This window comes from Ochotona curzoniae, unplaced genomic scaffold (assembly GCF_017591425.1).
Source record: "Ochotona curzoniae isolate NIBS_2020 unplaced genomic scaffold, NIBS_Ocur_1.0 scaffold_2683, whole genome shotgun sequence".
Classification (NCBI taxonomy): Eukaryota; Metazoa; Chordata; class Mammalia; order Lagomorpha; family Ochotonidae; genus Ochotona; species Ochotona curzoniae.
Window position 1 is genome coordinate 5,615,523 of NW_024467100.1, and position 27,899 is coordinate 5,643,421.

At 51.2% G+C, this 27,899-nt stretch overlaps 2 protein-coding genes and 6 non-coding genes across 10 annotated transcripts; 3 read left to right on the forward strand and 5 right to left on the reverse strand.

The window, feature by feature from the left end:
- The first annotated feature begins 1,795 nt into the window (after positions 1-1,795).
- LOC121171517 (low affinity immunoglobulin gamma Fc region receptor III-B-like) lies at positions 1,796-7,312 on the forward strand. 3 transcript variants are annotated; one of them, XM_041003253.1, is made up of 5 exons: positions 1,796-1,876; positions 2,581-2,601; positions 2,915-3,205; positions 5,046-5,303; positions 5,977-7,312. In XM_041003253.1, exons 1-5 carry the CDS (start codon positions 1,837-1,839, stop codon positions 6,162-6,164), a joined length of 798 nt encoding a protein of 265 aa, XP_040859187.1. In that variant the 5' UTR covers positions 1,796-1,836; the 3' UTR covers positions 6,165-7,312. The 3 variants fall into 3 exon arrangements, with proteins under 3 accessions (XP_040859187.1, XP_040859189.1, XP_040859188.1); XM_041003255.1 differs by having other exon boundaries at positions 5,983-6,568; XM_041003254.1 differs by having other exon boundaries at positions 1,803-1,876; positions 2,918-3,205; positions 5,977-6,568.
- Positions 7,313-8,305: 993 nt separating this feature from the next.
- TRNAN-GUU lies at positions 8,306-8,379 on the reverse strand. Its single transcript has one exon. It is a non-coding gene; the product is annotated as a tRNA-Asn (tRNA).
- Positions 8,380-11,511: 3,132 nt separating this feature from the next.
- Positions 11,512-11,583, reverse strand: TRNAD-GUC. The gene has a single exon. It is a non-coding gene; the product is annotated as a tRNA-Asp (tRNA).
- Positions 11,584-12,677: 1,094 nt separating this feature from the next.
- On the reverse strand, positions 12,678-12,749 carry TRNAG-UCC. The gene has a single exon. It is a non-coding gene; the product is annotated as a tRNA-Gly (tRNA).
- Positions 12,750-13,289: 540 nt separating this feature from the next.
- On the forward strand, positions 13,290-13,372 carry TRNAL-CAG. Its single transcript has one exon. It is a non-coding gene; the product is annotated as a tRNA-Leu (tRNA).
- Positions 13,373-19,331: 5,959 nt separating this feature from the next.
- On the forward strand, positions 19,332-19,402 carry TRNAG-GCC. The gene has a single exon. It is a non-coding gene; the product is annotated as a tRNA-Gly (tRNA).
- A 101-nt stretch (positions 19,403-19,503) lies between these two features.
- Positions 19,504-27,869, reverse strand: LOC121171465 (low affinity immunoglobulin gamma Fc region receptor III-like). Its single transcript, XM_041003154.1, has 5 exons — positions 27,682-27,869; positions 27,238-27,258; positions 26,104-26,361; positions 22,445-22,699; positions 19,504-21,512 (listed from the first exon to the last, which is right to left on the reverse strand). Exons 1-5 carry the CDS (start codon positions 27,764-27,766, stop codon positions 21,364-21,366), a joined length of 768 nt encoding a protein of 255 aa, XP_040859088.1. The 5' UTR covers positions 27,767-27,869; the 3' UTR covers positions 19,504-21,363.
- Positions 19,601-19,672, reverse strand: TRNAD-GUC. Its single transcript has one exon. It is a non-coding gene; the product is annotated as a tRNA-Asp (tRNA).
- Positions 27,870-27,899: the final 30 nt, after the last annotated feature.

The following is a 27,899-nucleotide window of genomic DNA, read 5'->3' on the forward strand; positions in this document are numbered from 1 at the left end:
TTCCATTTTTGGCCTGGTCCTGCTTGTTCTTACTCATTTTGCTGTCACTCGTAGTTGGGGGCCAGCTAGGATATAAGGCTGGAAGATGGTGGCCACAAAACGGTCACTGGCATTGACCAACTCCAGGCTCCAGAATGTTACAAAAAGAGGAAATCACATGTAGGGACTCACAGTGACACTGAACATGGTCCCAGGAGGCAAATGAGCCTGGACACCCTTGCTATCCATCACCCTAGGAGTCTGAAACAGGGACCGTGCCACGTGGCCCCGCAGGTGTCCACCGCGCTAGTGGCAACCCCTGGGATTTGGTGCATTGCAGTGCTTACACTGGCTATTGTGGTCACTGCCTCTCTCACCCTGAGAAACCCACCTGAATGCTCATGGAAAGTACACTGTGCATGGCTCTTAAAAATAAAACTTCCCACACCCTGGTTTTTGTTTTGTCTTGTTAGTTTTATGATTTTTAAGATTTCGATATGCTGATCCCAGTCTGGATTTTGCAAGATGTGAAGGAACAATTGAGAAAAAGTACACAAGAGTGGTCAGAGCTTTATTTCCAATGTCCAAGGGCATGTGGAGAAAGGATCTTGGCAAGAAGAATGTGCCTGGTACATGGATGGCGATGAGAGAGAGCACACAAAACAAACCCAGCCAACCCTGAGATCAACACTTACATGATCCCAGAGTGGGAAGGACATTAGCAGGAAATGGTCTCACACTGGTCCCTGCACCTGTGCCAGGCCCTGCCCCCTCTCCATCCAGCCAAGCATCATGTCACTCACCTGTCTGCTTCTCACCCCCTGGACTTCCCCAAGACAGTAACACCTGCACAACCGTCAGGATTTCCCGAGGGAGTAGCTCCATCAAGCAGAGGGTCTGTATTTTGTGTATGGCTCCTGACTGGCGAGGGTAGTGGAGGGGATGGAGGGGGAAGGGAAGGAGAGGAGAAGGGGGAAGGGTGTGGATATGTTCTGAAGGAGGGAGTAGGTTAACAACTTTACCACTTCCTGAACCTCTACTACTTACAAGCTCTGGGACCCACCTGGGCCACCAGACCCCCAGACCAGCCAAGGGCCATAGCCTCTGAGGGCTCTGAGGGCTCTGAGGGCTCTGAGCTGCCCTGAGCAGCTGGGGCTCAGCACAGCCCTGGCAGTATCTGGGTGCAGGTGAGGAGCTACTGCCCTTTCCTTGCCAGCCCTACCCCATTGCGTTGGTGATCCTTTCACCAAGGGACCATTAACCTTCACCCCCAGTTCTTTCTCTCCAGGGTCTGAGAAAGTGGTAACCCCCATGGATTACATTTTCTGGGACAGGAGCATGTGAAAAGAACCTGTTAGTAGAGAATATTTAGGCAAGACACAGCCAGTGGTTTGAGGATTTTAATTCTTCCTTCTGTTCTTGCCTATTTGGAAGCCAGGAAGGAGAGTGAGAGGTTTTGCAACAGGACCACAGCACTCTGTCCTGCACATCAGCTTCAGGCTCTGGCTGCCCCCTTCTTACACTGGGTCACCTAAGCCCAGCAGGTGCACACAGACATCCTGAAGCACTGAGAGTGGACTCTGGCAGGAGCTATGAGATCCAGATGATCAGCTGGATGCCCCCGGGAACAAGGGGACCCAGCCATTCCAGCTTCCCCTTCAGGCTCTTTCTTCCTATTCCTGCCATGGTGGCAAAACACTGGTCAGAATCTGGACTGGGAATAAATCAGATGACCTTCTGGGAGCAGGAGCCTGCTGAGTGGCTGCCTGGTGGGAAGGCGGGGCTGCTTCCTTCCCCTCTTAGGGTCTGTAAGGGCCTTTGCTGATCAGTGTGACTCACTCACGGCAGTGCTGCAGCATGGGGCAGCTGCTGTCCCCAGTGGCTCTACTGCTCTTGGGTAAGTTGGGGCTGCCAAGGCTGCAGGAGGAAATGCTAAGAGGTGCTGGGTTTAGTATAGATGCCTTCCCATGCCAGGGGAGGGGCCTGCACCGAAGGGTCAGACCTGTATCAGGGGGTTAGAATTGCATGGAGGGTTGGACCTGCACCGAGGGGTCAGACCTGCAACGAGGGGTCAGACCTGTACCAGGGAGTTGGACCTGCACCAAGTCTGCCACTTGGACTTAGCTCCAGGACAAGCCTTGTGTCCAGGACCTAGAGAGAGGGAAGAAGCCGATTGCACCTTGGGCATAATCAGGAGGTGTAGGACCAGGCTAGGCACCCTTATTCCTCCCTAGGCCTCAGGTTCTTCCTTGTCAACTGAGAACCTGCTCTCACAGGTGCCCGGTCAACCTCTCAGGCTCCCCTCCGGGCTGCTGCAGTTCTACCCTTTCCAGTGGCTAGGGGTCACATTGTGCATGGGACTTGATCCAGGGATTTCCAAGTGGTACCCTTAGATTGCATACTCTCTGAGGGAGCAAGGAGTAGGGAGGGTGGTGACCAGGGTGTGGGTGGAGGGTGGTACCCAGCAGCACACGTCCCCAACCAACACTCTGGGTGTCCTTGGTTCCCTGGGCAGGGATAAGGGTGTCACACTCAGTCTGTGCTCCACTCACCCTGATGTTGTACTGCTCAGCCTCTGATGCCCTTTTTTTTCTCTTGCAGTGTCAGCTGCCTCCCGGGCTGGTAAGTTTGTCTCAGTGTCTTGGGGTGAACATATGGGGCACATGAGAGTGCAATGGCCACAAGATGTTGGGAAACGGCTACTGTGGGGTGGTCGTGAACAGTTCCCCTGCAAGCAGACCCGGCCCGTGAGCTTGCCTGGTCAGTTTTCCCTCAAATGGAGCTGAGCACTTCCAAGCCAACAGCTCCAAGGCCCAGTCACTGGCTGCCTTCTGTGGGTCTGCACCTGCTCCTTGTGGCAGGAAGCCTCCCAGAGAAGCCAGCCCCAGGCCTGCCCAGCTCCCCATCCTCACCCCCTATTGTCTTGGCTCCTCAGCAGAAGTCCTGAAACCTGTGGTGCTGCTAGACCCTCCGTGGGACAGGGTGCTCCAGGAGGACCGAGTGACTCTCAAGTGCCAGGGGTTCCCCCCTGCTGCGAACAGTTCCATACAATGGCTGCACAATGGGAGCCTCATCTCAAGCCACACCCCCACCTACACCATCAGGTCTGCCCGTGCTGAAGACAGTGGAGAGTACAGGTGCGGCACCAACATCTCAAACCTCTCTTTCAACATCTCCTCCAACATCTCCTCGCTCAGTGACCCAGTGCAGCTGCAAGTCCGCGTTGGTGAGTCAGCCTGCGGGACTGGGAACAAACCAAGGGCCCTGAGATCTCGGAGAAGCCAGGAAGTGATGTTGGGGAACAAAACTAGGAGGAAGATTGTGGGCCAGAGCTGTACTTGTGGTTTACACCCAGGCCTTCAGCACAATGTCAGAGCTTCTAGGTGCCCCGATCAGGGCTGGGGCGCTCACCATGGCAGGAGTCACTTCCACACAGATGTCACAGCACCCTGTTCCCTCTGAGGTCCACAGGTCACGATACTGAGGCTGGCTCCCACACACAGACCCTGAGCCACCTCCCAGACCATCCCTACTCTCCTCGTGTGGCCTCTTCCTTCTTCACTCCCCATAACACCAGGCTCAAAGCTACGCTGTGCTAAAGCTGGCATGGTTTACCTTTCCTGGTGCAGGCAAAGACACCTTGAGCTCACATGTTAATCATGACCTATAAGTCTCTTTTTTAGTTAATTATTTTTTTAATATTTATTTATTTGAAAGCAGAGTTACGCAAAGAAAGTTTTCATCAAAATACATGCTAACAAGTGGTTTAGCATCAAGCAGTAAAATTACTAAATTTCATTTGCTTCCTTTGCCAGAGGTTATTTGTGTTCAATTTCCTTTCTATTTTTTAAGATTCATTTATTTTTATTGGAAAGGCAGATATACAGATGGTGATACAGAGAGAAAGATCTTCTGTCCTCTGGTTCACTCCCCAAGTGTCCGCAACAAACAAAGCTGAGCTGATCTGACGCCAGCAGCCAGGAGCCTCCTCTGGGACTCTCACAGGGATCCAGGGTCCCAAGGCCTTTTGGTCTTCCCCGGCTTTCTGACACTCCCGCAGGAAGTTGGATGGGAAGTAGAGCAGCCGGGGCCAGAACCAGTGCCTATATGGGAACCCAGCGCATGCAAGGCAAGGATTTAGCCACTATGCTACAATGCCACGGCACTGTGTTCAATTTTCAAACAAATATAAAGCAAAAGAGAGAAGATTAAAAATGACTTCTGTCCCATTCCCTAAGACATAGTCCCTATTGTGTGTAATTGCATGGCTTTCCTCCCTTCTGTGCATGTGCAGATTCCACAATATGTCATGAGTGCTTTTTCATGTCACTGTAGGGCTGTGCTCCTTGTCATCTCACCTTTCCAGGCACCATTTTGACCATGACTTCAGGTTCTGCCTTGCTCAGGCTGAATGCCTTGGTAGGATGGGGGAGGGGTGTTTGTGGGAACAGGTGTCCTGGTGTGTAAGGAGTAGATTAGGATTTTGCACATGTTTGAGAGTGTCCCTCTTCTGAAGGTTGTCCTCCAAAGGCCCAGCACCCTTCACAAACCACCATTGCCGAGTGCACCGCCAGGCCCGCCTCTCCCCTCCACTGTGTCTGCACACCCTGCTGTGGCCTCCCATTACTTTGTCCCCCGCCTGCTCAGGAGTCTTTCAGTATCTCTACAACCGCCTCTTCCTCCTAGAGCCTACCTTGTCCCTAAGGGGCAAATCAGCATCTGCAATTACAGTCCCTGCTCTTGGTTCTGGAACATGCCAGAACTCTTCATTCCCCACCACAGCGACCCCACCTCCAGTATGTCAGCACCTGCAGCTGTCCCAGCCTTGCTTCTCAGCTGCGCCATGGCTGAGCACTCTGCTCCAACCCCAGGTCTTCATCACGTGGCCGTGTGCCATCTTCCCCATCAGACAAAGGGCCTTGGAATGACTTGAGCTCTGAGGTCCAGCCAGTCCTGCCCCAGGGGGAGCCTTGGGGAGGTGGCTCCTGGCTCTGTGTGGCAGTGTCCCTTTCCCAAGTGCTATACACATGGGAGCTGAGGCCAGCAGGGCTCTTGGTGTCTTTCAGGCTGGCTGGTGCTCCAGGCTGCACGGTGGGTGATCCAGGAAGGGGAGCCCATTCATCTGAGGTGCCACAGCTGGAGGAACAAGTGCGTGCAGAAGGTCACCTATCTACACGCAGATGGCAGAGGTGTCAAGTATTTTCATAACAATACAGACCTCCACATTCCAGAAGCCAAACACACATTCAGCGGCTCCTACTTCTGTAGGGGGCTTGTCGGAAAGAAAAATGTATCTTCAGAGACCGTGATCATCACTGTTCAAGGTGAGCATGGCTGACAGCCTGAGAGCTCAGGACCGCCACGTGTGGCCTGCGCTCCCATCGGAAGGCAGACAGAGTTTAGAAACCATTATTATGTTTTAGATGGCTAAGCTGCCACCTATGCTCTTGTGTGTGCACCAGTTACAGATCAGACGGCTCCAGAAGAGCATGGCCAAATCTTGGGTCCTGTATCCATGTGGGAAACTGGGAAGAAACCTCTGGCTCCTGGCTTCAGCCTGGCCCAGCCCTAGCTGTGACAGCCATTTGCGAGTAATCCACTGAGTGGAGAATCTCTCACTCAGCCTCTCTCTCTGTCACTCAACCTTTCAATTAAAGAAAACAAATCCCTAAAAACTAGGACACACACGTGTGCCAATTTATACACGGCGCAGTTATTTGGTAACTTCACAGTTGTCACCTGAAACCCAGCTACAGCCCGACCTGCTGCCCACTTCCTGTCACCTTGCCACCTGATACACAGAGCCGCTGCCTGGAGCATGAGGGCTGCGCTCACCAGGGAGCACCTAGAGCAGGTGTCAGTGGGAGGAAGTACAGGTTCCTCCCTAGGGCCCATGTGTTGGCAGGTGTAGGACAACTGTTGCCTGGTGACCTTGCTAATCATTCCAGTTGTCTGCCAAATGCCTGTCATTATTCTCATCTCTCCCTTTTCCTGCTGGTGCAGCCAATGCAAGCATCTCGCCCTCCGTTCTGTCCTGGCACCTGATCGCCTTCGGCCTGGTGATGGGGCTCCTGCTGGCCGTGGACACAGCATTGTACTTCTCTGTGAAGAGAGACCTTCGAAGCTCCCTCAACACCCGGAAGGACTACACATTCGGGTGGAGCAAGGACATTCTGGACAAATGACATCTTGGTGCGGGGGAACTACAAGGACAGTGGCAGCAGATCTCCAAATTTCCCCGTGAATCTGCAACATCCTCATCCCCAAGGGGCATCCCCGCCAGCAACCAGAACCTACATGCAGGGTCCTCCCCACTCCCTGGTCCCTCGTCATTTCTAGTAGAAGGGAAGGATGCCAGAGACGCCTGGGGGGATCCGAATCTTCGAGAGAACAGCCCCTTGGGCAGTCCTGCCATGCCCTTGCAGCAGAGCCAACACAGGCCCACTGGCAACTCTTGCATACACATACATTGTTCTCGAACACACGGGGCAGTAGAGGAGGGAGGAATGGGGGAGGCCAAGCCCACAACCCAGCTGGCTGCAACAGCTGCTGCTGCTGTGGGGCAGGCTGCTCCCAGAGACCCCAGTCTCCTGGCAGACAGAGCACGGGAGCAGCCAAGGACCTCGGAGGCTCCATGAGAAGGGGAGGCTGAGGAGGAGCAGGCATGTTCCGGGCAGAACGGGGAGAGCTTGCGCATGCACCTAGCTCATGGTCTGGTGGGGGAGCAGATGACCCAGGCAGGGAACCCAGGGCTGAGGTGGCCAGGGGAGTCTCTGTCTCCTCTGTTGGGAGATGGGCTGGGAGGACATAGCCAGGAATCAGCATCTCCACCCTGTGAGTCGAAGATGGGCCTGGGTTGGAGACAGGGCCCTGGGGATCCAGAAAACAATGTGCAGCTCCTGGGTGGCTGTGAGCCTAGTGGACCTTGAACCAAGAAAGCACAGCAGGGAGGGCCCCCAGGAGTGCCAGGCCAGGGAGAGGCAGGGGCTGAAGATGCTTTTGTTGGTTTTTGGGGCAGGAGACAGTAAGAATTAGAGAGGATGGGAGGCGATGATGAAGCCAGCTTCCTGTTCCTGTGTCTGGTGCAGGGGTAGCTTTGTTCATGTCATTGAGGGAATAAAATCAGACAACCAACAGCAAAGATGCCGTGCTCCCCCGAGACAGGTGTTGAAATCCAAACCCTGAGCATGCCAGCTCCAGAGTGGTGGGAAGGAGAAGGCAGTGGTTGCTCTTGGCAGGAAGCTTCAGCTCGCCTTCATTGTTTTTCAAGTTGTCAGAGCATTTCTTGATTCCAATAAAACTTTGCAAGTTCTTGCATGCTATTTCACACAAAGATCGAATAAGTCGTGATGATACAGCAAGAACAATCAGCTTTACCCTCTCATTGTTTGGTCCACAATCCCATCAGAGATTGGTGAATGTAGATGGGAAGCCCCTCTTCCCTTAGTCACCCCAGTTCCTGCCCAAACGCTGCCCAGGCAGCTGGGCCAAGACCTTGCTGCTCGTGCTGTGCTGTGGGGAGGTGGAAGTGCCTACATGGCATGGGGACAGCAGGGGGAAGGCTCAGCAGCAAGCCAGGGCCACGGCCAGCAGCCACGTGCTGATATCAGACAGCGACCCCTTGGCCGTCTATTTATCTTTCCTGGTTCACACCGAGCGCCGGGCTGGGATCTGAGTGAACACCATGGGGACTCTGCTTTCCAGCGAGTTACACCGCTAAGTGCAAGAGAGAGGAGGCCACGATGGTCAGGCAGAGGGAAAATGTCGAGGGTCGGTGCAGTGGGTCAAGAGAACCGTCGGTTGTGTGGCGCCCAGGGACCCAGGGCGGCCGGCTGAGACAGGGGCGGGAAGCCGCGCCAGGGCGGGAGCCCGAGGAGAGGAGGTCCGTGTTGGCCGCGGGTGGGCGGGGAGGAGAGCTGTCCGGTGACAGGTGGCGCGGGATCCGGGAGCAGCAGCCGGGAGCGCAGGGAGCCGATCCCGGGGCCGAGGCCGGGACGTGCAGCCCACGGGGCGCAGGGCTCTGAGGAGCCGGCTGCGGGGCGCCGTGCTTACCTCCCAGCTGCCAAGGCAAAGCTAGACACTGCACGAAATATAACTTTCCGTAACTTTCCATTACTTTCTCTGTCCTATTTTCCTTTACCGGTACATTCCACTTAAAAACAATACACAAAAACGTGCTTGAAACAGCGATTACGAGACTGAAAACGTTAGCTGAAGGAACAATCGCTTCAGTGGAAAAGTTCTAAGCTGTGGTTGGTACTGAGAAGAGAGCTGGAAGGGTACCGAAGCCGCGCTGCATAACCATGTTGACAAAACATTAGGATCCCGTCCCTGGGTGGGCTCGAACCACCAACCTTTCGGTTAACAGCCGAACGCGCTAACCGATTGCGCCACAGAGACAGGCGGGAGGACTGGTCCCCGCCACGCTAGTTCACTGCAGCAGAGTCACGGTGCTGTTCCCGTTTGCCAAATTCCGGGCTGCGGGTCCGCGTGGGAAGCCCGCAGCTCGCCGCATCCCGAGAGGCGCAGGCGGTCCGTCCCAGCCAGCGTCGGCTTAGATCTGCACCCGGAACCCGATTCTGCCCCGGAAAGCTGAGACACAGAGAGGTGGTGTTGGTTGAAGGAGGCAGAAGACAGCGAACGCACCGAGGAACCTCGGGAATCCACAATGCTCGGCGTCTGGCTCCAGCAGTTCGGCTGGGACGGTTCATGTCCAGAAGCCTTTCGGCCGATCTGGACATCCTCGTGTGCGTGCGTCCACGAGCACTCACGTGCGCCCGGAGCAGGGTTTAGAAGATCGTGTCCCCTCCCGTCAGGCGGCCGCTGCACCTGTCTGGTCAAGCGTGGTCTCCGACGGAGGAGCTGCGCACAGTCCGGCCCGGCGCCCCCAGCCCTTCTCCAGTGGCCGCGAGCCGGGCGGGCGCTCTTCCGGAAGGCACGACTTCCCTGGGCACCTGACGCCCTCATTCCGCCCTCATTCCTCCCGCCTCCACCGAGCGCTCTCCGTCGGGGCTGTGCCTAAGGAGCCCTTGGCTGCAAAGCCTGCGCAGCGCCCGCCGCGGAACCCCGGCCCTGCTCCGTCTGCCGCCCCCACGCCGAGCAGGGTGACCGCTTCAGGTGCGCTCCAGGCTTTTAACCATGAGCAGCGAAATGAGAACACAGGCGAACATGCACGCATGGGCGGCCATCACACTGCTTCCACACATGTGTGTACATCCACGCTAGAGGGACCTAAGTTCCTGCAAGACCCTCGGAGCATGCCCCACGTCAGGGACCTGGGATGGGTGGGAGGCTCGGAGGAGCTTCTCCCTTTATCTTCCTCTTTACCCCAGATATAGGGGGGAAAAAAGAGCAATAATGTGGAAACAATAGTTTTACCCACTTTCCTTTAGCCCTTGGCACTTTGTGCCCTAACCAACTACGCAAAGATTGTCAAAAATAGAGAAAAAAAAAATTTCTGGAAACATGGAATTAAAGGATAATGGGAATTGTGAACGTTTTGAAACACTGGTATATAACTGGCCAAATGACCTTTAAACTGAAATAAGGTTTTCTACACCTAAAATTTCTGTTCAAAAAAAAAAAAAAAAACTTTTCTCTTATAATGCTACAATTAGGATGGATGCATGGTTGCTGTTTTATTAATTCTTTAGAACACGAAGTTGAGAAACCTACATTGGTAACCAGTGCGGTAGGAGTGTGCCCGTGTGTGAAGTCCAAGTTGAAGAATACTGCTTGAGCTTTAGCTCTTGGTTGGATTAGACAGCAGAAAATAAAACGTAATTACTTAGTGCTTTATCGTAAAGATCAACCATTTCCTATGCTTCACCTAATGTGTGCCTGAAAGCAGGAAAAAGAGAAATGAAACGGCATTTAGTAGAGATAAAAGAAAGTTAAGGCCAAAAGCAAGCACGCGGTGAGGTAGAGACCGTAGGGCCTGCTAGTTCTATCCTGCAGTCACCCTTATTTGTGGTCCGCTACACGGAAACTGCAGTCCTGCGGGACTTACAGCTGAAGACCGGGGCCAGGAGGGACAGCAGGCAGGCAGCAGTGACAGGTCACACGGAGGGACGGCAGGCAGGCAGCAGTGACAGGCCACACGGAGGGACGGCAGGCAGGCAGCAGTGACAGGCCACATGGAAGGACTGCAGGCAGGCAGCAGTGACAGGCCACACGGAGGGACGGCAGGCAGGCAGCAGTGACAGGCCACACGGAGGGACGGCAGGCAGGCAGCAGTGACAGGCCACATGGAAGGACTGCAGGCAGGCAGCAGTGACAGGCCACACGGAGGGACAGCAGGCAGGCAGCAGTGACAGGCCACACGGAGGGACAGCAGGCAGGCAGGCAGGCAGCAGTGACAGGCCACACGGAGGGACAGCAGGCAGGCAGGCAGGCAGCAGTGACAGGCCACACGGAGGGACAGCAGGCAGGCAGCAGTGACAGGCCACACGGAGGGACAGCAGGCAGGCAGGCAGCAGTGACAGGCCACACGGAGGGACAGCAGGCAGGCAGGCAGCAGTGACAGGCCACACGAAGAGCCCCAGTCGATGTCCCTCCCGTCAAGGCTGGAGCCAAGGATGACTGACCTGTGGGTGCCACTCCTTCCTAGGTGAGGCTGCTTGAAAACCCGCACATCCTGCCATTCACTTAGTCACAGGAAGGGATGGCAGTGCCTGCCCGTCGCCAGGCTTCGTTCCAGAGACACATGACACCCTTGCGGATGCTGCCGGTCTGGAGCGCCTGCTCTGCCGTTGAGGAAGCAGGCCTGGACAGCACCAGGTGCAGGGCAAGGGGCCGTTACACTCTGCCGCCTCATCCAGCCTGCTTGCTGGCTATCCAAGCTAACCTCGTCATGTTGTTCATCCTCATCAGAGACTCCTGTGTAAAAGACATGACAGGCACACAAACCTTCAGAAAATACTTTTTAAAGACTAGAGAAGTTGTGCATACATTGGCTGTTCAGAAATTTCCAGAGAATAAACCCTGGAAGCATCATACATATTCAAAAGACACAAGAAGTTTGTTAAAGAAATCATTAAATGAGACAGATATGTAGTATGTAACAGAATAAAATCATTAACGTTTTGGACTAACAGTTAACATTTGTAGAAATACTCACATTTCTGATCAAGACATCTAGAAAGTGTGTTATTTAGAGTTGTGCTCAACCCAGAATGAACCAAATGCGAACGGTGGGCGGCGAGGTAATGATGGGGGATGACGGATTATCAGTTATAACGCTCTTTGGACCAGGAAAATGGGGGAAGGCTGTACATGCGTGGGGATGGGTTAAGAGAGAGGGGAGATTTCTTGGTGAGTGAGTCCTGTCAGTTTTGCTAGAATGTAAAACTGACAAAAATACCATTTTTTAAAAAACGACATACACATCGTGGTCCAAACTTTACTTTTGAAAAGGGCAAAGAGATGAACATACACGACAAAGTAGTAAAGGGTTTTGTTGGCATTGGAGCAATGGTTAAAATAGAAAACGGTTCATTGCCGGTGTTGGTTAAGAAAAATGTGAGGAAGCATCTCCCCGTCGGGGAATCGAACCCCGGTCTCCCGCGTGACAGGCGGGGATACTCACCACTATACTAACGAGGATGACTGTGAGTCATGGTTTTAAATTTCTGCCTAGGAAAGATTCGAAATTACCAGTTCAATTTGCTGGACAATTTCTAGTTGCTGGTAAAACTGTACCTTCGCTGCCAGAATCAGTACATGACAATAGAAACATATAGCAAGGCCACCTGTCATTTATAATGTTCTCGAAATCACATGAGATGGTAAAAGAAAACATGAAATAACTATTTTTCCCCAACGAAACTGTTAATTATATCTTGACAATAGGATGCTGGACTCTCTGCCATAGTCCATGCCTGCAATGATGGACTGTTTATGAAGAACTATGCTATAGGAATCATATTGAGCAACTCAGTGCGGGGGAAGGGGGTTGGGGAGGAGGTAAGGGAAATCCCGGGCCTATGGAACTCTATCGCAAAATGATAATAATAATGTGAAAATTTTTAAAGAAATAATTATTTTAACTATAAACTCATATAACGCAACTTTATCAAAATGGTGCTGATATCCCAACATTAATTAACATAAAATACTATTGGCAGGATATATTTTGCCTTAGCGTTCAAAACCTGATACGAATTTTACACTTCACAACACTTTCATTGAAACGTTCCATTGATGAAATAGTGGATTCAAGTACTTCCAATAGCTAGCCAATAGCTGAGCCGAGTTTCCATTTCAAAATACCCACTTATTTATTAATTTTACTGAACTAACGTCTTTATTTCAGTTACATTTTTAACTGAAATCAAATCTGAAAATGCAGTGTCTTGCACACACCCTCCACTTTCATGTGCTCCTGGGTTAGTAGCCGCCGCGGGAACATCACAGAGACACCAGGAACCCCTTCCCGAGACGAAGATTTACAGGAGCGAAGCCCAGGGGCCAGAAAAGCGTAGGTCAGCCCAAGTCTGGCGGTTTAAAAAGAGAGGGAAGAAATATGTCTTCAGATCCGAAACACATTAAAAGGACTGGGCAGATCCAGAAGCAACTTGGGATGCAAAGACAACGTGAAGTGCGTCTGTGAGTCCACAAGAAAGACTTGGCTTCGAGTATTATCTATTAGGATGTGATCTGAACTTGATTAGCAAAACTCTTGGCAGGAAAAGCAGTAATGCGTTGGCCGGGAATCGAACCCGGGTCAACTGCTTGGAAGGCAGCTATGCTCACCACTATACCACCAACGCCGTTAGTCTCAGCTTCTGAAAATTCAGTATATAAGGGAGGACTAAGCCGTGACGGTGGCCCATCCTTTAAGGCATCCTGTGTTGAAGACCCCGAGACGAGGCCGCGGAGGCGTCACCCAGTGCGGACCTGTCCTCTAGACAGCCCGCCGGCAGAAGGCTGCGGTCTGCGGGGGCCGATGGCGCCTGCAGGCGGAAGGTGGGTTCCGTGCGCAGCCGGGAGGGAAAGGCGTCGTCGCTGAGTCCCTCGCCTGCCCCGCACTCCCAGCTCCCGGCCCCGCCGGACCCCGCGCCGCCCCGCTCCGGATCCGACGCATTTGCAGCAGAGTCCACCTCTCCGAAGAGCGACACTTGAAGCGGCACCAGGAGGAACAAAGCCTTACGATTTAAGGAGATAGAAAGTAGGAAATAAAGAAAACTGCCATTTTTATTTTCCTTGCTTTTCGAAATCATCCAAGAGTCCGATTTTTACATAAATAATATACTGTAACTTTTTGCCTTGCTTCAAAACGTATAGTCAAGTAACGAAGAAGGTTCGCAGTTGTCAGGATGGCCGAGCGGTCTAAGGCGCTGCGTTCAGGTCGCAGTCTCCTCTGGAGGCGTGGGTTCGAATCCCACTTCTGACAAGCACTTCAGTTTTTCTTTCAAGTTTTCTAGAACTAAAAATAATTGTCTACGGACACCACTCTTATAAATTATGAGTATGTATCTATTCAAAAATTATTGGTACTGCATTGTGAACTAGCTAAACCCAGCTTCTCATGTTTTATAGACAAGAAATTTATGATTGAAATTGGGCTGTAATTTAAGCCTAGCATATATTCCGAACTACGAAAAAAATGTTTACCATCAACTCCAGCCTGTTTAGCCACTTCTATATTTGACAATACAGCACAAGGGTCCTTTCTATGTCCCAAATATTCTAAGACAGACAGATGTCAAAGTCTCCGTCTGCAACCTTGCCCAATACATGCCAGACCCAGTTCTAACTCGGAGAAACCCGGAAAGGAATTCAGTAGAGAAATTCCTAAGGGCCAGAGGAAGATTGTAAGAAGTGATCAACCCTTGGAGCTGGCTGTTTCCAAAAGCTGCGGATTTAGAAACCGATACCAGCCAATTTCTGATTTGGGAGAAGGCGGATATGAAAAAGGAGAAGATTGCCCCATTGGGAAGCGGCAAGAGCTGTAGAGAAGTTGGATGGGGGGATTTTCAGTAAGAAAACACCTTTAAGCTGATTAGGGACCGTTTGCCAACCACAATGGTATTCTGTCATTGACTGGGACCTTTGGAAATGCGTTTGGTCGTCCGGAGCCTCGCTCTGGAAACGCAGGTGGAGTGGACTGAGCTACCCTAGGAGCTTATTAGAAATGTGCGTTTCAGACCCCACGCCATTCCCCGCCTTTCAGGACCTCCACACATCCATTACAGCTTGAGAGATGGTAATCTGTCTAGTCTAAGTGCCCTGTCCCAAAACAACCTTGTAAAACACCCTTTCCCAACTCGTTTCACCGTCTTTTACTCAGTGTCACATAGGGTCTTACAGCATGTTACCACACCGTGCTTAGGAAAGAGCTTACAAAGTTAAAACTGTGTCTAAATGAGAGAGGACAGTAAGGCATTGATAAGACAGACATGTAACGCTTTTTAGGAGCAGGAGTTAGGGTGTAATAGCTTAAGTCTCTCTCTGTGGAGCTGGCCATATGGACTCCATATGGATGCCGATTCTGGTTAGAGTTCAAGTCCCTTGCGAACGGTCTCAGAAAGCAGTGGAAGATGGCCCAGGTCCTATGTGGCCCCTGAACTCACAAAGGAGACGTCAAGTCCCAGTATGTGGCCATTTGGGAAGTGAACCACCGGTTGAAACTGTTCTCTCTCTCTCTCTCTCTCTCTCTCTCTCTCTCTCTCTCTCTCTCCTCTACCTTTTAAATACATAAAATAAATATTTAAGAATAATAGTAATAGGGCTGGGCAGCGTGGCATAGCGGGCCACCGGTTCTAATCCCGGCAGCTCCACTTCCCATCCAGCTCCCTGCTTGTGGCCTGGGAAAGCAGTCAAGGACGGCCCAAAGCTTTGGGACCCTGCACCTGCGTGGGAGACCCGGAAGAGGTTCCTGGCTTCAGATAGGCATAGCATCGGCCTTCGCGCTCACTTGGGGAGTGAATCATCGGATGGAAGCTCTTCCTCTCTGTCTCTCCTCCTCTCTGTGTATATCTGACTTTCCAATAAATAAATAAATCTTTTTTTTTAAAAAAAGACTATTAATAATAACAACAAATAAATTTGTTTTTAAACAGAGCTGAACCTAAGCCCAGGTCAGCGCTACCAGTGACTCATCACTTCCATACTATGTACCACCCGCTGGAACTCAGCAAATGTGCACTGACCTTCATCATATTCTGCCCCATAACCTCTGTCTCAGCATGATCAGACAAACCTAAACTAACTAGCAACAGTGAAACACCTGATGTGCTCTTTGACAGTGTCAAGGCCCTGAGAAGAGCGGTCATCAGTAACAGAGAACTGAGGAGATAAAATGACAAAACGCAACATGGTATCTGCATTAACATTTGAACAAAAAAAGAAAAAGGAGGACATTAGTGGAAGGAAATAAAATTTGATTAAAATCCATAGCTAATAGTTTTGTACCTTGCTGATTTCTTAGAACTTAAGAAGAGCGGTTATGTATAATTGTTAGTGTTCCGGGAAGCTGCTTAAAAGGCATACAGTAGCTTCCTGCTGTATCTGTGTTGAACTTCACAGCCAATCTCATTTGTGCAAGTCTTAATTGCCTTCATTTGCGAGAATTGGCCAACAGTGCCGGGGTCCGTGCAGTGGATGTGGAGGACACAAAGGTGTAAAGAATATTGTTCCACTGCAAGCAGGGTTGCAAGGAATTTCCCACTGTATGGCAGGGCCCAATGGATGTCTCTACAACCACCTGAATGCAGCTCCACCTCCCTTCGCATGGACACTGGACCACCCTGCAGAAGAATTCTAATCCATTCAGACGTTGTTTGCTGCTGTGGAGTTGGCTTGGAGGTTAATGTCAATAATAACATCTTGCAAAGGGCCTTCTATTATTCATGCTGTCTTGGCTGTCCCCATCGACCTTATGCTAATGAAGGGATCTGTGTTTAGGGTTTCCGTCTTTCCTTGATCTTTAGGTTCTCCTTTTCTTTGTGATACAAGATTGAGTTGCAGAATAAGAATTGTAGCAGGAACTTCTATTGTTTTTAGGTAAAACAAATGGCAGAATTATCCTTAGAAACACCCTCTTGACCGTGATGTAAAAGGTCTGAGCCAGAGTTTGACTGTTTCTGTATAAAGGGGACAGCTTTCCTGCATTGTCCATTACGGTCATGAAATCGGAGTGGTCCATTACTTTCCTCTTACGCCTCATCCACGCACCCTTCTCGAGCTCCGAACTCAGCTGGAGCTAGACTCCGGCACATAGGCTTGGGAGCCTGATGGTATCACTTCAATGCAGACAGTAATAAAACAGCACGCCTCGAAGGTAAATGTCAAAACTCCCAAGATTCTCCCTGTCTCCTGCCTGCCTCCTGCTGTTTCAGGAAGCAGGAGCTTTTTCCCGTAACAGGATGCAGACACCTCTTTGGAGATCCCAGACTCCCAGGAGTACAGGTACCTTGACAATTAACCCTATCAGGGAAGGAACACCGAAGTTCCGTGGGAGGATACAAGAGTGTCCGGGAAACTTGGCCACGGGATCCCAGACTGAGCCATCTGGTCACAAGCTGCAGCAAGGACAGCAGACAGGATCTGATTTTAGAAGTTTTACAAATTCAGGAGGCAGCTGGAGTAAGATCTGGTTTCCCAGCAACGTCTTCACATGGGCGTGGGGAGTTAGCCCCCTCAGTCATTCGCTGTTTTTCCTCACCTTATCCGGAAGACTCAGCAGGGCGCGTGCGCAATGCGGCTGGAGCGTGAGGTCTGGAAGGCTGGCAGGACTGGCCGGGCTTGCTGTTCTAGAATGCAGGGAGTCATCCAGGCAGAGGAGGGCTCAGGGCGTTTCCATGGTATTCTGTTACGCATCGTCATTCTTAAAATGCTGCTACATTACACTAGATCGTGTGTACTAAATACCTGATACTTAGCTGGACTTAACCACAATAATGAGTCATAGTTAATATGTATGTTATTCCACCTATATGCTTCATTGCCTCTAATATCAAATCAATCAAGCCTTCACCATCCTTAGATGTAGCATCCTTAGATGGATACTGTTATTAGCAACATCCACAATGAACAGAAGGAGAAACGGAAGTTCAGAGAGTTTATTGTGCACAGCATACAGCGTGGCGGGACAGTTACATAGCTGTGCAGCCTGGTTCCAATGTTGTCATTATGTTACACTGTCGCTGTTTCATCCTCCAGCCGGTCAGCAGAATGCAGACAGAGCCATGCTGTCCACTGATAAGGGATAATTTGAGTGGGTAACCACTATCTTTGCCATCTCTAACCTAGACCGGGCCCCACAGCCCAGGACGGGGGTTTGGTCAGCAATGAGCCTGCCGTGGGGCAAGCAGGCTGACAGATAAGGAGGCTGCCCAGGCAGAACTGTTATCTCCGGGCCACACCTTGAGTTTCTCCCCATTCATCTCTTCTCCAGCTCACCTCCCTCTCCATCAGCCTCCACCCTTCCCTGTGCCCTCACCATGCCTGCCTCCACCTGCCCCTCCCCCTGTTTCCAGCTGTAGAAATCAGGCACACAGCCTTGCAAATTTCCCCCACTCTCCTCTTGCTCATTCAGCCTTTTCTTCTTCTGAAAGCTGAGTCCTCCTCAGCAACTTAATCAGCTGGACTGAAAACCAGGAGAGTTTTTTCCTCCTTATTCTTTTTTAAAATTTTATTTATTTGTATTGGAAAAGTATATTTACAGAGAGAAGGACAAAATATCTTCTATCCGCTGGTTCACTCCCCCAAATGATCCCAAGAGCCAGGGCTGAGTTAATCCGAAGCCAGGAGCTGCTACTGTGTGGGTCTTCCACGTGGATGCAGGGTCCCCAAGGTTTGGGGCCATCCTCCGTGGCTTTTCCGGTCTACAAGCAGGGAGCCAGATGGGAAGTAGAGTAGCTGCGACACCAACCGGCATCCCATATATGGAGGTGGAGTGTTGGCCAGTTGACCCAACTAACCCCCAGGGTTTTCAGTGCCACCAAAAAAAAAAAAAAAAAAACATAAAAAAGTGATAATTAGTTAACGGGTCTACTTGATGAGGATACCAAGTGGGAAAAGAGAAAGGGGAAAAAAGTCTTCAGTTATAAAACACACGGAAATAAAGGCTTCCAAATTTAGGGGGAAGACTCCCCCAACTCCCAAAGTTACAGAGAGCAGAAAGCAATCTAGAAAGCCGATGGCCACAGCACAGGAGAAGCTGTACATGGTAATTTGGTTCGACACGTCTGTGCTCCTGTCAGCGGCCATGACACTCAGCATGCCGCTGGTGTCATCAAAGATCACCAAGGGGCGGGGTGCCGGAGAGATCCCCCGAGCTCATTGCACCCCTAGCAGGTTGCTGCCCTTGGTCATGGCCCTGATGTCAAAGTAGATGCTGACGGTCTGGGTGTGCTAGGCCGAGGTGCAGGCATTCCTCCGGATTAGTGTCTTTATCCGCCCATTGCTGTCTCCAGGCTACATCCAGCAGCTGGGGGTGCTGCATGTGACCCCCTTGTCCTCCCGCCGGCCGCCTCCACCTCGCTGAGCACCGGGCAGGGGATCTGCTGGGTGGAAGAAGGTCTCGTCCTTCCAGCGCTGCACACATGCACCCGGGGCTGGCCGCCTGCGCTCACCACCTGAAAGGTCATATCGGTGACGCTGCAGCAGCCATTCACCCGCTTCGTGCGGGTTTAGGGCCATCGGGCCCTGGGGGGCATCACCCAGCAGCCACGAGGTGTGGGAGAAGACCCGATAGCTGGACACGGTGCGGGTGTCCTGGTCGTGGGCGAGGACCTCCCTGCGACCCCGCTGGAACGTGCACGCACCGCTGCCCGGTGCAAGGGCGCAGCTCACCGACACGCCCCGCGGGCGGACCCAGCTGTGGCCTCCCGGGTTCCTGGGGGCGTCGGCTGCACTGCGCTGTGTCCCTGTGAGCCCGCGGGCCCTTGCTTGCCCCCGCCGTCTCCCGGGCCTTCTCGGGGCCGCCGGGAGCCCGCGGGCCAGGCCGACGCAGACGCCGGGAACTCGCGGACCGACGCGGCCCAGCAAGGCGAAGCGCCAAGCGGCAGGGCGGACCTCGCCGCCTCCTGGGTCTCGGAGCTGCGGCCGAGAAATGTGCCGAGAAGGCTTCGAGCTGCTCCCGGCTGGCTCCGAGGACAGTCAGTCAGGGGTGAATTCCCGAACACGCCGGCCCACGGTGTGCGTGCAGGCCGGACCCCGCCTGCGGCTCAGGGAAGCACTGCAAATGGCGACGCGGCTCCACAGGCGGGAGTTTGGATCGTTGTTGAAATCTTACAAATATTTCAACTTTAGATTGGAAAGTAAAATTTTCAAAACCGAGTTGTGTGGAATGGAGCCAATCATCGATTAAGTTAAGGAGGGTTGTTACGAAATGGAGTATAGCAGGGGCATTGGTGGTTCAGTGGTAGAATTCTCGCCTGCCACGCGGGAGGCCCGGGTTCGATTCCCGGCCAATGCACGCTGAAGCTACTTTTCTTCCTTTTAATTTTTAGTTGCTATTTACAATCGAAGAAAACCAAGGTCTTTAAATTTAAGAAACTTCATTCCAGAACATTTTACTTGAATTTCTAGGGTGTTCAAACTTTTATTAAAAGCCAAAACACATTTCACAGTCTTGAGTGTACAATATTCTAATGACACAAAAGTTATATCCAGCCTCCCCGTCGGGGAATCGAACCCCGGTCTCCCGCGTGACAGGCGGGGATACTCACCACTATACTAACGAGGACGGCGGTTGCATCTTCTCTCAGACAAAAGGCATGTGAAGTATTCTGAGGTTAATGTTTCACTAGCATATTGGAACATTTCAAAGTTACCCTTATTAAACATATGGTTATTAACTCAAAAGAAATGTCAAATTGTTTAAAAAAAGAAAAAAAAGCCAAAACCTCCACTTGGTACCTGGGGGTTTTCTCCCGGATGGGTTAGTACTCACTGAGCTACCTGTGGGCCCCCTTGAAGGAGGGAAGAGGGAACCGGGAATGCAAAAAGCCAGTCGATTCCTCAGCTGGATTTCTTGTTCCATCCTTTCCCAGTGCACCGGGGAGAAAGAGCTGGCACTTTGTTGCTTCCAAAGTCCAGGCAAAGGCGAAATGTTTGAACAAGTGGTAATGAGTTACTTCCACAGTGAAAAACCAGACCGTCCCTGAGAACCGTGTCTAACTGGCAGAAGGGAGAGAAGTTGTGCGTTTTCGGTTCATCATTCTCACAGTCCTGGCCACTACAGGTGGCTGGCAGAGTCCAAGTGTTTTAGCCAGGGACCCGGAGGAGAAGAATCTTCACCAGGGAAATGATGGGCCAGCCTTGAAGCCCTGTGTTCCTCCAACCTTCTCCTCCACCCCCTAACAGCTTCAAAAATCTACTCCCAAGACTTGCAGGCAAAACCCAAAACAAGGTTGTATATATGAAAGTCACCATTACAGGCGTACTTCCAATGACATTCATGTTTTTGTTTTTTTTTTTTGAAAAGAAATATGATAGAAGAGAGATTGGGTTGAATAATCAAAAGGCCTTTCCAGTAACATGACATTTAAGTGAAGACCGAAAGAGCTTTATCTTAGTCCACTGTCTGCTGTCACAATGGAGCAGCTAAGCCTGGGAAGTTTATGATGAAAAGCGCTTTGTTTAGCTCGTGGTTCTGGGGCTGGAAGTCCAGGAATGGGCAGGTGCACTTGCTCAGCTTCTTGTGAGAGCCTCGTGCTGCTCCAAGCATGACAGAAGAGTAGGACAGAAGCAAGCCGTGTTCATGCAGTAACCAACCCATGCCCACTGGCCCCTTCACGAGGGCTCCACCCCAGGAGCCAACGCCATCCTACATTGCTGCGTCAAGAACTTTGCTTTGACGGCAGCAAACCACATTCAAACCACCACAGACATGATAAAGCATGGATAGGGGTATCCACAAGAAAAGAAGTATCCAGACACAGGAAGGAACATAGGCTGAAGGCAGGACTGTCACTGGCACATTCAAAGACAAGCCCAAGCAAACAAGGCTAACCTCGGCGGAGCGTTAGGGCATGAGGTCCTAGAGCCAGTGAGAAGCGGACTGCAAGATGTCCCGTAGAACACTGCGGGGGTCCCAGCTTTTACTCTGGTTTTGAGCCCGCTGATTCAAGCAACACACAATTTTTTCAAAGATCGTGATGGCTGCTGTGGTGAGAAGAGACTGTCCAATGGCAACGGGCAGTCCCCAGACCAGAAGCTGCTGTGGTCATCTGGGTGAAAGAGAAGGGGTGCGTTGGCCCAGCGAGATAGAACATGGAGAAGCAGTCAGCTTGCTGAGTGGATTCTGAAGAGGAGAAGCAAGTGGCTTTCAAGGAGGGACTACGGGAAGGGGGAAGGTGTGGCCTGAAGAGGCACGGCCACGGGAATGAGTCCTTTGTCCCACAGGCCCTGTCTCCATGTGGCCTGGTGATTCCTTCAAGCCCTCGGATTTTCCTTCAGAACTTTGAGGTTTCTCCAGACAGAGACATACAGCCCCGTGTCGACCGCAAACAGGAGCACTATCACCATGCAGAAAATGATCTGGTACCAAGGTGGAGAGCTGGAGATGGGTGGAACCACCCAATCTGGTGAGAGAGGCAGAGGGATTGGAAGAAACAGCGGTTAGTAAAGCAGAAAGTTGGACTAAACCGTGAGGACCCACCCTCCCCGCCCCACTCCCCACACCTCCCTGTACCCCTATCCCGTGAGGAGGCTCTGTAAAGTTACTCTAGACAGCCTCCAAAGCCAGGCTAAGCCAGGCGGGTCCATCTCTATGGAGATTAAGTATTTCCTGAAGGATGACCTTGGGCTCCTCTGGGCAGAAGTTACAGAGGGGAATGTTTTTGTGGTCATTTAGGTCTAACAAATGCCATATAAGGCAGAGCAGAGAGGTTTTCTTGCCAACAACGCCTGGGAGAAGCCTGAACCCTGCCAGAGGAATGTCAAAGCAGAGAAGCCGAGTCCACACCTTGCTCCCTGTTTGCTGGATCGGAGTACTCCGTTGTGAAGTCCCTCAAGGAATCTCCTCCCTGGGAACAACCTTCAGGCAACCTTGAACTAGGGAATCCACAGATGCCAGCAACACATCTGCAGCTCCTCTGAGCCCTGGCCAGGGTTATGTTCACAGCTCTACCCAAGGTACCCAGTGATGCCTTCCAGTAAGACCCAGGGAAAACTCAACAGCACAGCAACTTTCCTCAGGAACACAGGGGCCTTGTAGGCAGAAACGGATGGATTCCCCAGCTGATGTGACCACCTTCAGGCGAGATTGAGAGGACCAGGAGGGAAGGCAGCAGCCTCAAAACTCCCAAGAGACAGTGGCAGGAAGTAGGAAGGTAATGATCAATGCCTGCGATAGGTTTGAGGTCTCTGTCTCTCGAGAGTACAGGACACTCACTTCCTAAATCCTAAAGTCACAGCAATCAGGTATGCTAAGAACTCCGCAGGACACAGAGACTAAGCCCCTCCCACCGAGCTTTGCCAGGCCGGAAGCTCCTCCAACAGCCTTGATTCTCACCCTGGACAGTGATGGTCACGGACTTGGAGGAGTAGAATGTCTGCCCTATTCTTCCCGTGCAGTGGTAATCACCACTGTGGTTGCTGTTGGCCTCTGCGATGGAGAAAGTGGTATTGTAATGAGAAAACTTCTTGGCTATTCCATTCTGGTAGAAGGCGACCTTATTCATAGGAATGTTCCTCCAGCTGTGGCACCTCAGCACAATGGATTCCCCCTCCTGGAACACCAGCCGTGGAGTCTGTAACAGCAGCCATTCTGAAAGACACACATATGGAAGGAAAAAAAGCTGGGCTGGGACACCACCACCTTTGCAATCTCATGCCCAGGGCTGCATTAGTCACAGAGTTAGCAAGGATGTTGGGCAGGAGGAAGATGCATCACGGCAGAAGTAATGATTCTCCCACAGGTAAAATGTGGTGGCATTTTGTCTATGGGACCCCTGAAGGATAGAAGGTTCCAGAAGCTCCAAAAAAGGAAGAGCAAATAGTAACCATTTTAAGTTTAAAGCACTGTAATTACTTAAGAAAATGAGTGCACTTTAGTGACTGACATTAGGGAGCGGGACCTGCAACCTTCTGTCTGTTGTGGACACTGTGTTTGTAGCTTGGGCATTATTAGTATGATAACTCAGAAACAAGTTTTGGAAAGCCAGGGTGGGTTGCCAGTAAGTACATTAGCAATGAAGTAGAACCTAAATAATGCCAGCTACTCTATCCTTTTGGGTTGCTGTAACAAAGTATCATAAAATATCAACACAGAAATGTCCTTCCCGTAGTTCTGAACTGTGACATCTGGGACCGAGGTACCTGCCACTTCCAGGTCCTCTGCTGAACAGGGCCCACAGACTGGGTCTCGTGTCCTCACGCGGTGGAAGAGGTCAGGAAACTACCCTGAGCCAGGCTTTCTCTCTCTCTCTCTCTGTGTCACTCTAAGATTTGTTTATTTTGAAACCAGTTACAGAGATAAAAAGGGAGAGACAGAGAGATCTTCCATACACTGCTTCACTCCTCAGTTGGCTGCAATGGCCAGCACTGGGCCAGGCTGGAGCCAGGAGCATCATCGGGTCTCCCACACGGATGGTAGGGGAATGAAACCCTCGGACCCTCTCACAGATTCTCTTCTCATGCACAGATGAAAGTCAAAGCCAAGGCCATGGCCCACAGGCCTCTACCAGAGCTACCCTATTTCTTGCTGTTCACCTCTGAACCTCACCTTCCACTCTGACTTTCTCCTGTCTTCCTGTGCTTCAAGCAGGAGGACTTTCTCATATTTGCCTAAATAGGTTCCTGCCTCAGGCCCTTGGCATGTCTGTTTACCTCTAACTTCCCTGTTCAACTTCACCACCTTTCTCAGGCCATTAGCAAAAGGAGCTGGATCATAAGTAGAGCAGCTGAGATACAAACACGTATCCGTACGATGGTGGCTTTACCCATTATGCCACAACACTGGCCCACTCTTGGCCTCTCTTACAAAGAAGTCCATGCCATCTGTGAGGATTCTGCCCTTATGACACAAACGCTTCCCCCGAAGGCCCACCTCCTAACACTGTCACCTTGGGGGTTAGGATTTCAACATTAAGAAAATTGGGAGGACATAACCATTCAACTCACAGCATGCCTTCAGTGGATTCTTTTTCATCTATGTGAGAAATGAAATGCATGACAGTTGGACTTCAGTATTCCACTGTAACTCTGAACAAAGGAGGCATTTAAGAAAGCTTGTAAACCTAAACTACAAACACACCCACTCCCAGATGTTCCCGTCCCTGACGGCCATACTCCGTTTCCAAGATTCAGCCATCACAGAGAACAAGTCTAAGGAGAAATGTAACATTTCAGGAAACTCGCTCTAGAAGGAAATTAAACTGCTCTGTTACCGAAATTAATACTATCATGTATGGCGTTGAACATTCACGAAAGGCAATATTCTGTACAGGAAAAAAAGCAAGAAACTGATCTGAAGACAGCAGGGAACAGAAAGCCAAAGTCAGGATTCTGAGTGTGGCTCCAGGATTGAGCCCTGAGTTCTTGGGTTTCACCCCCTTCATTGGTGAGACTTGATGGTTGCCCATCCTTCACGCGAAGGTTTTGTGATCTATGGTTTTAGATTTTCGGGGGAAATGTCAGAGGTGCCACCTGCTCCTTCTGGAGAAGGAGAGAGCAAACAGTAGCTGTGAAGTCACTGCAGGACAGGTCTTTGTGACTGATTCAATATTCATCCCAGCTCAGCAGAGCACCACCCACGATGGCGACACCATCCACCGCCAGGCTCTCTGCAGCAGAGTGACCTTAGCAGGTGGCTGGAAGACGAGACTCCTGATGTCAAACAGGAAACTCAGAAACACCGGATGCTTACATGCAACCCTCCGCAGGGGTCGTGGCGCAACCGAAGCACACTGCAATATAAAGGTGCTTAGGTTTCTTCTATCCATTCGGCAGGGAGGTGAATATAATGTGTAAGGACAGTTTCTCTTCAAAATCGACTAAGCTGAATACTCTTAGTCAGTTGCTTAGACCCAAAGCAGACTGAAGGGGAAAAGCAGGCTTGCATGAAGGCCTGCCTGAAAACAGGCTGTTTGCTTCTGTATCTCCCTGCTTGCTTATCCCCTCTCCACCACAGACACCTGTGCCTTAACTCCAGAAAAGATTACGAAAGGGCCTGACGCGGTAGCCTAATGGCTAAAATCCTTGCCTTGAACATGCCAGGATCCCATATGGACGTCTCTATTTCCCATCCAGCTCCCTGCTAGAGGCCTGGGAAAGAAGTCGTGGACTGCCCAAAGCCTTGCGATCCTGCACCAGCATGAGAGACCCAGAAGAAGCTCCAGGCTCCTGGATCAGCTCCGCTCTGGCCATTGCAGCCACTTGGGGAGTGAACTAGCAGATGGGAGATCTTCCTCCCTGTCTCTTTTCCTCTCTGTATATATGACTTTCCAATAAAAATTAAATAAATTTTAAAAAGAAAAAGATGATGAAGAGAGAAATTCGAGGCTTAGCCATTGAAGAGAGATTTTGGCAGACTCCCCCTGAAGTTACTGAAGGTTACTTCCTTACCCACAAGTGGCTATTGAGTCTTTGGTGGTTTTACTGCCACCACACCCTCTCATAAATTCTTTTCTCATGCAGAAATGAAAGCCAAAGCCGTGGCCATGACCCACAGGCTACTCTTCCAGAGCTCCCCCTGTCCCTTCCTGCTCACCTTCACCTCACCTTCCACTCTCCCCTACCTTGCTTCCCATGCTCCGGCACAATGAGGGCCTCCTGGCGTTTGCAGGGAGGGTCCTGCCTTGAGACCTTCGCAGGTCTGTTAGCCTCTAACTGTCTTGCTCAACTGCACCGCCAGCCAAGCAGGGGAGTTTTGTGGAGTCAGGGTTTCCTTCTGCTTCTCTTATACCCAGCTGCTGCCTGTAGCCTTAGAATCTTCTTGCTCAATCATTCCAAAATAAAAAATCAACAACAACAACAACCAAGCTAATAAATGCTGATGAGTTTGGTAGTTTCCAACCTCCACATACATGCTAAGCAGAGCTGGCTGGAGAGGGCAACGAGCAGCTAAAGCTACTTGAAGCAACTCCCAGCGAATCCCCTCTCCCACCCTGCCCCGCTGCCCTGGAAGCAGGTGTCATCCCCCAAGGCCCTCCCAGGCCTCCCAGCACTGACCAGGAACCACGTCCAGACGCAAGGGGTTGCTGAAACTGGTGCGGTCCATGCGGCACCTGTACTCTCCACTGTCGTTGCTCTCGGCCTTAAACGTGTAGCTGGGCTGGACCTGCGTGGGGATGGGCCTGCCATTGTGGAGCCACTGAGTGGACAGGTTTCCAGGGCTGTGGGCCCCCTGGCAGGTCAGAGTCACTATGTCCTCCCGGAGGACCTGAATCCACGGGGGCTGGATTTCCACCACGGCCTTCGGGAGATAGGCTGAGGGGCAGAAAGCCGGAACAGAGGTGAGCAAATAACCGTGGAGGGATGTAGACTTCAGAGAAAGGCAGGCACCCAGAGTCCCAGTGCAGACTCTTTCAAAAGTCTGCCTGTCTGCTTCCGGCTCACTCCCCTGGGTCTTTGGTGACCCCTCTGGGAATCTCACCAAGAAGCAAAGCCCAGGCCCGTTCTGAACCCAAACCTGATTCTTGGTGGGAGAGACGTTAGACAACCAGGCAGATGAGGCCAGGTCCCTGATGGGATGAACAAACGGGGAACCCTTTTAAAGGTGTACAAGATGCTTGCATCTGCCCTGAAAGTTTCCAGTTTTAACAAAAGAATAGCAAGGAAGGAGTGAACTTTATTTAAGAGAGTACAAAATGCTTGTTTCTCACCCAAAGATGCCCATTCCTCTGGGTGACAAGTTTTACCATGAAAAGTAGCAATCTCACCTTCCTAAGGTTTCAGCTTATGATAATCACAAATCACAGTCTTTGAGGGCTTTTTGTTTTGAGCAGGCTAGACAAGATTAGGATTGTGGCCTTTTGATGAATTCTATCTCACCCCCTCATTGATTGTTAGCTGTTGTTCTATCACTGCCCTCCATCCTCCCCAGCAAAACACACACACACACACACACCAATATGCCTAAAGATTCCACTTGGACCAGATTCTCCCAGGCTGCTCCTTTGGACGGCACCCCCCTCCTGATGGTTGCAGTAGAAGCTTCCTGGCTTTAATGAATCTTGCTTTGCCCACTGTGTTGTCCGCACGGAAATTTGCGCTCCGTGCAAGACAAGCACCAAGGTGGTCTTTGTCCTTTGTGTCATTTCTGTACCAGCACTGTCAACACAGGAAAGCCAGTTGCCAACTCACCAGCTGCCTTGTCCACAGGAGCTGTAAAAGAAGAAGAGTGGATCAAAGAGCAGAGCAGAACACATTTAGTTGTGCATAAATGGCAAGGGGCATGACAGGTAACATCTTACGCTCTGTCCCTGGGTGCATCTCACAACCTGTTTCCAGTTGATCTCTTAAAAGCAAATTCACTTCTTGGGTCCTCCTTATCACATCCCTTGGCGAGGCATTAAGTAAACATGAATGCATGGAACAGAAAATATTTTCCAAGAATTGTGAAAGCACTCCTGAATTCTGACCTTAACAACCCTGAAACAAAACCCAGTGTTCCCTGTCTCTCCAACCCTGTAAGCTTCCAGCTCCCAGCTTCCAGGGCCCAGACCTGCCCCTTATCCTTCTGGGTCCTGGTATCCAGACAGTCAGAGGAGGCCTAAATTGCCCTTTCCCAGCATGCTCTGCACTCACCTAACAGCAGCAAAATCATCTGGAGTTGAAGTAGCCACAGGCTTCTGGGAGCAACATGCTGAAACATATGGCTCTTCAAAGTCATCCCAGAACTGAAACAGCCTCCAGTGGGGCTCAGGAGGGAAATTTAGAAAAGAGGAAGGAAACTATTTCATCTTCTTGTGCAGTCACTGTTAGTCAGCAGACTCTGTTTCTGCTAACCTAATGACTAATGCATC

Coding starts and splice junctions, on each gene's coding strand:
- LOC121171517 (XM_041003253.1), top strand. CDS start 1,837: ATGGGGCAGCTGCTGTCCCCAGTGGCTCTACTGCTCTTGG. Junction 2,602..2,914: donor GTCAGCTGCCTCCCGGGCTG/GTAAGTTTGTCT, acceptor TTGGCTCCTCAG/CAGAAGTCCTGAAACCTGTG. Junction 3,206..5,045: donor GCAGCTGCAAGTCCGCGTTG/GTGAGTCAGCCT, acceptor GGTGTCTTTCAG/GCTGGCTGGTGCTCCAGGCT.
- LOC121171465 (XM_041003154.1), bottom strand. CDS start 27,766: ATGACTTTGAAGAGCCATATGTTTCAGCATGTTGCTCCCAGAAGCCTG. Junction 26,362..27,237: donor TCCTGTGGACAAGGCAGCTG/GTGAGTTGGCAA, acceptor TCTGCCCCTCAG/CCTATCTCCCGAAGGCCGTG. Junction 21,513..22,444: donor CGTGACCATCACTGTCCAGG/GTGAGAATCAAG, acceptor CTCTCTCACCAG/ATTGGGTGGTTCCACCCATC.